Source organism: Tasmannia lanceolata, unplaced genomic scaffold, assembly GCF_043159265.1.
Source record: "Tasmannia lanceolata isolate RefF3 unplaced genomic scaffold, GAP_Taslan_0.1 ptg000013l, whole genome shotgun sequence".
Classification (NCBI taxonomy): domain Eukaryota; kingdom Viridiplantae; phylum Streptophyta; class Magnoliopsida; order Canellales; family Winteraceae; genus Tasmannia; species Tasmannia lanceolata.
In genome coordinates, this window is record NW_027518690.1 from 1,513,402 (window position 1) to 1,523,057 (window position 9,656).

Genomic DNA, 9,656 nt, shown 5'->3' on the forward strand with positions numbered 1-9,656 from the left:
TTTGTGCAATTATTAAAGCATGGTTGTGATGTGATGATATCATTTTCCTTTGGGAACTGTAATAACCTTTGACAATTGGTTAAATAATATAAGACAAAGTTGGGTTGGTGTGATTATCAAAACATGGTAGTGCCAGTATCTGTAGCTGTTTTATTAATTGCGGTAACTCGAGTTTTGATCATCATTTCCATTGGATGATCCCGACCCTCCATTTATAGACATTTCGATAATATGCTGTTCTTCTCTAGATCGGAGTGTTAGGCTAATCCTATGGAAATGGTTTTTCGGGCACAGCCTGTTTACCTTGTGACCCATCAAATGGATGGTTTGGATCATCCAATGGTATATGCCATACATTAATGTTTGAAAAATACTGAACTATGCATGCTTATACCATATAAAAAGACTGCTACCGACACTGGCACTACAATGTTTTGATAATTGCACTAAATTACCTTATCTTTTCTTTATTAATTGACTTTTGAGCGCTTTTTGGGAAAGGAAATGATATCACCACAACCGTGTTTTTATTTTTCACGAACCCATCTTGCCGTTTATTATTTAAAGAGTTGTCTAGGTCTCTCAGTAACAGCGCCCCCTCCCACCCCCCCACCCCCCCCCCCCCCCCCACCCCCCCCCCCCAAAGAAATGCCTACTATGCTTGGAGTTTTTTTTTATTTTTTTTAACTCAACTCAACTCAACTAAGCCTTTGTCCCAAACTAGTTGGGGTCGGCTAATGAATCCTTTAGAAAATTTTCATGAAGAAGCTGAAAGAATCTACCTATCTCAAATTGACCAAGTCTCATCCTGACACTAGTTGAGCATAATTCTTATAATTCCAAAAAAATAAAAAAAAAATCTTTGGTAGCTTGCAATCAGACTTCTGTTTTGGCCATCAAATTTTCAACCAACCAGCCAGCCAGCCAGATGGTTAGGATTCTCTAATCATTACAATTTTCCATACTGCTCATTCTCTGTTGTCCATAGCCATCCCCATCCATGACATTGATATAGATTCATCAAATAAACATACAATTTGGATTTGGAAAAGCACTAAATTTTCTGTTTATCTCATCTATGACTCATTTTCCCCTAGGAATAATGAATTATGCCTCAAGTTATTGGCGAAAAAAAGTATTCAAACATTAAAACATCAATTTACACAACGATTACACATTCACTCAAGCATTAATTTATTTCTATTCACCTGTTTTCATTATAGTTTAATCAAACCCATATGCACTTGATCAAAGCCTAAGGTACAGAGGCAAGCCAACACTTCAAATACAAGTATTGGGTTTTCAGGTTCTGGGCCATCCAATCAAAGCCAGAATAATGCTAATAATACCACCATTGAGCAGTGCCTTCAGCAACCTTTTCTTTTGGGGCGTATAGGGCGGGTACCTTGCTGAAGCCTCGCCCGCAAAGCTTCGGTACAACACGGGCTTCTTGTGACTAAAAGCATTGAATGAGAATTTACCATGGTAAGACCCCATTCCACTATCTCCAACTCCTCCAAATGGTATACTTGGAAGTGTAATCTGCACAATAAAACATGAGATGATTATAGAACACAGGAGAGTGAATCATGCTGAACAGTCATACATATGTATGAAGAGTCACAAATTCTTTGACTTCTTCAAAATATCGCAATTTTTGTACAGAACAGCAAAAACCCAATATTATCCAGAGATTTTAATTTTTTTGCAATATTTTCAGTTTTTATTTGTGAAATGTTATCAGCACAACCATGTTTTGATAATGGCACTAACTCATCTTGTCTTTTATTATTTAAAGAGCTGTCAAAGGTTAATAGAGCTCCCAAATAGCTCCCACAAGTCACAAGTCACAAGCCAATTGAAAAGGAAAAGAAAGCTCAGTTGGTGCAATTATTAAAGCATGGTTGTGCTGATATCATTTCCCTTTTATTTTTTACCGATAAAATATTGCAATAATTTCAAAATATTTTATTTTTCCCATGTTTTTCTTATAGTTTATATTTCTATATATTTTATTTTACCAGCTATTCTCCTTATATATACCCAAAAATAAAATAAAAACTAAAATCTCCCGAGATATAACCTTCCCCAGAAACTTTTGAGGCGTACTTGTGACTATACATGTACGTAGAACACACACACGCACGGACACGCGCGCACACAGACATGCATATATGTATAGCATAGGAGAGGAAGATTACGTGTAAGTAAATGTCGTTGATGACCAACCCCCCGGCAGAGATGATTTTTACGAACTCTTTCTCGAGCTTCTTGTCCTTGGTGAAGAGATATGCAGCAAGTGGCTTTGATTTTGAGTTTATCAAATCAAAACTTTCTTCAATCTTGTCAACCTTGCAAAATCAAAGACAATTCTCAGAATGATGATGTCAGTAACCTTTTCTATTTTCTATGCTTCATATGCATTAGAACAGAAATGCAATATGCAATATCATCTTTCCTTCTTTGATCTCTCTCTCTCTCTCTCTCTCTAAATTTATAATGTCTTGCTCTATATATATCGAAGATTCCTTTTGTAATTTTTTTTTGTAAAGGAGTAAAACATATCCTAAGATAAAATATTTTAAGTAAAACATTTCAAGGACAGGTTCTCACTGTGATAATGGGAAGTAGGGGGCCAAATATCTCCTCATTCATTATTAAAGAGTCTTGTGGTACATCCAGTAAAATTGTGGGAGCAATGTATCTGTAATTATATGACGATTTTGTTAAAAGAATGACTATCAAATATCAATCTTAAGATGATTCCAATAATTACGTTTAAGTAAAACTTACAGGCACTTTTCATCCTGTTGACCACCATGGACAATCTTATCAAAAACCTTATCTTCGTCCAAGAGCTTTGTCAAGCGTGCAAAATGATTGGAATTCACAATGCGAGACAAATCTTTTGATTGCAACGGATCCTTGCCATAGAATTTCTCCAATGTAATTTTCAAAGCATCTACCTGGTAAGGCTTTGACATATCAATGAAAGAATACCAACAAAAAAAGTTACATATTAGAACAAATCTTCCACAGAATTCCTACCACTTTTGGGGCAAAGGATTTCGTTGTTATAACATAATCCGCCGCAATGCAAGCTTGTCCATTATTCAATCCCCACTTCCCCGTAATAATTCTCTTTGCTACAACCTTTGAACGCCAAGACAAATCCACATTAGCATCCTAATACAGGTACTCATAAATATCCAAGGTGGCAATGGCTTGTAATATGAATAAAATTACATCTAAATTGACATTTGAATCGATAACAACAGGAGATTTCCCCCCAAGCTCTAAGACAACTGGTGTAAGATGCTTTACAGCTGCGGCCATCACAATGCGTCCCACTTTTCCATTACCTACACATTTCAAATTTCAATGGTAAGATATATAAAAATGTTGAAAGGTGAAGATGAGAAGAAGACGAGAGAAAGAGAGTGAATTACAGCATAGCTCCCCCTCACTTATTATTTAAATAAAAGAGAACTAGGGTACAATGATCACTATGCCTTTAGGCACATATACACATCTAACACTTCCCCTCAAGCTAGAATGTAGATATTATACATTCCAAGCTTCTTACAAATGCCATTTAGTTTGGCTTTACTCAAAGGCTTGGTAAAGACATCAGCTAGCTGGTCCACAAATCGAGTGAAGCACTGATCGAGTGAAGGATTGCTAGCAATGTAAATAACAGATTTATTGTCATAATAAAGCTGGGCTGGAGAAAAGGAAGAGAGAACAATCTCTGATAGGAGAGAGCACAAACAAATGAGCTCTCCACTCGTATGAGACATAGCCCGATACTCTGGTTCTGCGCTTGACTTAGAAACATTGTCCTTGAAAGGTGAAGAGAGAGAGAGAGAGAGAGAGAGAGAGAGAGAGAGAGAGAGAGAGAGAGAGAGAGAGAGAGAGAGCATAGCTCCCCCTCACTTACGTATTTATATAGAAGAGAACTAGGGTACAATGACCACTATGCCCTTAGGCACATATACACATCTAACAAAAACCTTAAAATGAAAAAAAAAATCATATTCATAAATGAGCTTCAAACCTATCCAACTCAACTATTAAATTGTTTCAAAGAATAGTAACTGTGTATGCTGATTTGGTATAGTTCCTGCCCCCAAAAGTCTAACTCATATAAATATGGATATGTCTATCAAATACTTGTTGTTTCAAAGAATCGTAACTGTGTATGCTGATTTGGTATAGTTCCTTCCCCCATAAGTCTACGTCATATAAATATGGATATGTCTATGAAGTCCTAGGTCTAAGTGTAGGGGGCAACCCAAGAGGGGTGAATTGGGTTTTGCAAGATTCTTGCTCTTTTAAAGATTTTTTTAGCACAATCATAAATAAAATACTTAACCACAAGAGCAATATTAGAAGGCACAATACGGAAGATAAAAACTACAAGTGCACAAAGTAAAGAATAGATAAGAGAGAGTAGAGAGTGCACTGGGGATTTTTAAGGTGTTTCGGTCCTTAGATCCACACTAAGGCCTACATCCACCCCACCAAGAACTTTGGTGGCTTCACTAATCCAATCTCCATAACAGTGAGTATTAAACCATTATAATCAAGGTTGGCTCTGCTCCTTACAACTTGTCGTCGGAGATGGCTACGTGTCTCCCAACACTTGCCCCCGAAGAAGGCTCCACATCTCCGAGCACTCGCCAAGTTACAATGATGATCAAAATGCTTGTCTCCTTCCTTTTGACTTCTTATTCCACTACTCTCCGAGCCACCCCCGGGCAACAAAACATAACTAGTTTAGGAATTATGAAAACTTGTAGGTCAAAGACCAAGGGTGATAAATTTGGTCCACTTGAAATCAATAACTTGCGGCCCAAACCAATGTCTTGAAGGAAGTAATGGAACTTCCAACTTTTGGTTTTAGGATCCAGAGAACACTGAATCACACGAATTCAAAACAGAATTAAATGTCCTTCACTTCCAGCCCTGTAACTCTCAAGCAAATGGAACATTACTGCTGTAGAAACAACACAGTTGCTGATGATAAACCCCATGGTTCAGGCCTGGAGAGTTCCTAAAATCTGTGGCCTAAACTCAGTAGGCATTCTCAAACAATTAGAAAACAGTTACTGCAACCGAAATTTTGGTGGAAATTTGGGAATTTCGGATTTCGGCCGAAATTTAAAACCATGATGACAACTAAGTGATGAACAAGGTTTACTCTCTACCTTTTGAAGTAAAGGAGCATATGAATAAAATAAACATGGTCCCTACTAAAAATAAGTTCAGAAGGAAAGGATGATCTGCCATCGACTTATTTGAGAATTCCGAGAAAAGTTTAAATATAAGCAGGATTATCAGTTTGATTGCGTTCATATATGCACAGGGAAAATTAAAGTAAAAAAAAGAAAGATAAAGAGCCTTTCACTTGGTTATTTTAAAAATATGATTATCCATGACAGTATCCTACAGCCAAAAAGAATATAGATAATGAGAAATAACCTGTGTAGAATATTTTATCCCACCGCTGCTCCAACAGCACAGTTGTTTCATAAACAGCCCCCTCAACGACTCGTATAGCAGTAGTATCCAGATATTTTGATACTAATCTTGCAAGCACTGTGGATGTAGATGGAGAAATTTCTGATGGTTTTAAGACCACTGCGTTACCAGCAGCAATAGCTCCAATTACTGGATCAAGAGATAGCACTGGAAAAGAACAAATTTTGGTAAGTACTCTTCTTGTGAGATGAAGAAGATTGCTGATTTGTGAGCCTCAATCTATGGTAGGATTTCAGAAACATATTTAAATTTCTTTCCAAAGCCATTTTCGGCACAGTGAAATCAGAACATGATTTATGTGAGCATTTTCTACAAATATGGGCTGAATAATAGCATACAAACCAAGAATTAACTTTCAGAATCATCTATGGTCCTAACAATTGTCGCCTTTATTGCAAATATGGGCGGAAGAATAATTATATTGAGTAATTACAGAAGCATTGAACCTGAGAAAAACAGACCGGTGCACATGTATAGGCAATATCTCTTTTGACATTCAAAAATTCAAAAGAGTGATTTAGGTCATGGTATAATAAGTCCAAAGTATTCGATTTCATTCATCTGAGCAATCAGATTTGCTACATACAGAAAGGATAATTCCATGCTGAAATAATCAACACAACGCCTAATGGTTCTGACACAATTTCTGCTGACGATGGAGAAGTTGTTAATGAAGTTTTTGCCTGCACAAACATCACAAGATCTCAGAAATTCGCACTCACTTTTACATGCCCAAAATGATTAATCATTAGAATAGAAAGGGTCAACTAAGAGTATAGTTGTAATTACCTTTTCTGGTTTCATCCAATGTTTTAATTCCTTAAGTACCAACTTACATGAGGCCTTTATCAGAGAAATCTGCATAATGAACAACATGAGTCAAATATAAAAAATGGAGCAGTATATTAGGTTGTTAAAATCAAGGTTTAAAATTTTGGTTTCGGTACCGGTTTCGGACCCTGAAATTTCAAAATTTCGGTCAAAATCTGGTACAAAACCCGAAACCAATATTTTATTCAATATTAAATTTCGGCTGAAATTACCGGAAATATTAAATTAATATTAAAAAAAAAAAAACAGATTCTTTGGGTCAAATTTCGGAAAAACCGAAATTTCGACCGAAATAAAATACCGTTTCGGTTTTTATCGATTTCGGTGTCGGTCGGATTTCGGTCGAAATTTAAAACCATGGTTAAAATATAGGTCAGGACAGAATTTCAATGTTTTAGAAATTTTGCATGAACATAGTTGGCATAAACTGAAACTCCCAAGAAAAACGTCAAAAATCTAAATAATACATTAGCTCTAGATATTGACTGTAATTAGGTGTACACCTAAATTCTATTCCACCCAAACCAAGACCCAACTTTAAAATCAACACTAGATTAAGGGACACAGAATATTAGCAACAAATATAGCAACTCTGTTGAACACAGAGGTTGGTTCTTTATCAACCAAAAAAAGGCCGAACTCTCAATTCTCAATTTACAGACATGGGCCCAATCAAGAACCTGAAATGAAGGTAGAAGGAAACGCCAAAGAGGCATATTTGCAAGAACTATAGCAACTCTGTTTAACACAAAGATTGGTTCTTTATCAACCAAAAATAAATAAATCCCAACTCCAAATTCTCAATTTGGTGACATGGGCCCAATCAAGATATTGAAATCAAAGGTTGGTTCTTTATCAACTAAAGTGGCATATTTGCAAGAACTATAGCAACACTGTGTAAGACAGAGGTTGGTTATTCATCAACCAAAAAAAAAAAGAAGCCAAACTCAGAACTCTGAATTTACACACATGGGCCCAGTCAAGAATTTGGAATAAAGGTAGAAGGAAACACCAAAGAAGCATTTTTGCAAGAAATATAGCAAGACCATCCTACATCAGCATCTTAACAAACACATGACAAGCAAATAATACAACAAGCATATAACATAAGGAAACACCAAAGATGCATTCATTGATGAGGGAATAAAAAGGAGTGCAAGAGAAAAGGACCTCAGAAATGAAGGATTCAAACTCTGGCTTAGAGAGGTCTTTACTAAGACCTTCAATGATGTCTGATTCATGTTCATCAACCAGCTTAAGAAGCAGTTTTATCTGTGCAATTCTCCATTCATAACTCCTTGTTTTTCCCTCTGCAAAGCTCCTTCTGAGCTCTTCAACCATGAAAGTAACACTCTCTATATCAAACTTATCCTTCTCTTCCTCCATGACTTAGAAGAAAAAAAAACAACTTGAGAATGAAAGGAAATGCAGCTTGTGATATTTGATGGAAAAGGATGAGAGAATGAGTGACTAACAACAATACACGAGAATTAAAAGCAACAGAGAAAAATAAAAAAAGGATAGAGAGTAATACAAAGTTAGCAAATGTAAGTGGTCCTCTTTCAACAACTGGATGTTATATATTTGATCCCTTTTTTTCCGTGAGCCACCCCCATGTTAGTGGAAAAGAGAAGTCATAAATTTAGGGTTGCAACTTGGGCCGTGTTTTACCCGACCCGAAAAACTGATGGGTCGGGTTCGAATAGTGTGGGCCTCGGGCCGGGCCGGGCCGGGTTTAACATTAAAAAACCTGAGGTATTCTCGGGTCGGTCCGGGTTTCAAGCTGGCAATGGGTTGTTTGCAATTTACTTTTGTGGCAAACAACCCATTGCCAGCTAGAAAAGAACTGTTTCTTTTCTCTGAATAGCATTGGTTGCACTTCTCTTTTGCTCCTTTACCGAAGCAGGTGGTAGGTTTTTTTTATTTTTTTTCTCCCTGTCTTTTAAACACTGCCCTGTTGTTGTCACCCTGAATCTTGCTTTTGGCTTGCTTTGGATATTGACATCTCAGCATACAAAACTCCCCTTCCATTCCCTTCCTTTTTATTATTATTTTTTTAAGTCAATCTCTCCAAGGGAAATATGGATTCTTTGTAAACCTTCCTGGGAAGATTTGCCATCATTTGAAGGCTTTACAAAGTTAGGATTTCTATGTGAAAGGTATCAGAACGTGATTCTGATTTCCAATTCCTATGCCTGAATGTTAAGTTGTGCACCTTGACGAATACAGATATCAGTGCCCTCTGTCTATTGATATGATGATGCATCAGCTAACTCCATTTCAGTAGATAGCAGTGGCATTGGGAAGATAGTGTTGAGTTCCCTGTTTGGATTGTAAGAAAAACCTTTTTTTTTTTCTTTTCATGATTTTTAGGGAAATTACATGATGAAAGTGTATTTGTGCAGCAATTATTTGTATGAAGCTCGGTGCGACACAGTGGAAAAACCCGACCCGACCCGAGAAACTAACCCAGGTAGGGCCGGATTTACAAATCGTGGGTTTTTTTTTTTTAAAAAAAATACCCGACCGACCCGACCCGACCCGAGATAATTTCTCGGGTAGGGTAGGGTTCTAGAAAACCCGACCCGAGTTGCAACCCTAATTGTACACATAGATTGCGCCTTTTCTTGCTTGGTTCTTCAGATAAAAGCCATGTGTATACGTAAGTATGATATCCGCACGACCAGATTTTGATAATGGCACTAGCTACTTTTTTTTCATGTAGATAGCATGTATTAAGTTGGTTGCATAGGAGTTTTTGGAAAAGACTTCTTTTAGAGAGATAGACCATTATAGTGATATTATATATGGAGTATCTCCAGAGCTAATATGGAGTATCTCCAGAGCTGATGGAACGCATTAGGCAAGGCCCTTTAAACCTGTCCCATACTAGGCTGGGTCCCACCCAGTCCATACCTAGGCGGGGGCCCACTTAGGACCGTAATAGAATGAGTAGTAGAGAATTTAGGGAGATATTATAGAAATGTAATCCTTTTCAGGTTGCTTTTCAAGGATTAAAAAAAAAAACTTAGGTAGAGTTTATAGAAGGGATCTTTTAAGTCGGTTGTACAGGAGTTTCCTGCAGGTTATTCAAATAAAAGCAATTTTTATACGTACCTCTATGTATTATAGATAGGGATTTGCTAGGCAATTTTGAGGATAGTCATTTCGTGGATGACTTTTGCACTAGAAGCTTTTCCTTTCTTGGCTACTGATTACAACATGTTCCATAGAATTAGAAAAGTTTAAAATAAAGTATACCAGTGCAATCATTATAAAGG

The 9,656-nt window shown here is 36.9% G+C and overlaps 1 protein-coding gene across 1 annotated transcript; it reads right to left on the reverse strand.

Moving 5' to 3' along the window:
• Positions 1-978: 978 nt before the first annotated feature.
• On the reverse strand, positions 979-7,851 carry LOC143889448 (aldehyde dehydrogenase family 3 member H1-like). The gene is made up of 10 exons (XM_077393657.1): positions 7,546-7,851; positions 6,334-6,402; positions 6,131-6,227; positions 5,485-5,691; positions 3,247-3,362; positions 3,049-3,153; positions 2,794-2,966; positions 2,614-2,704; positions 2,202-2,351; positions 979-1,542 (listed from the first exon to the last, which is right to left on the reverse strand). Exons 1-10 carry the CDS (start codon positions 7,759-7,761, stop codon positions 1,303-1,305), a joined length of 1,464 nt encoding a protein of 487 aa, XP_077249772.1. The 5' UTR covers positions 7,762-7,851; the 3' UTR covers positions 979-1,302.
• Between the last annotated feature and the right edge of the window lie 1,805 nt (positions 7,852-9,656).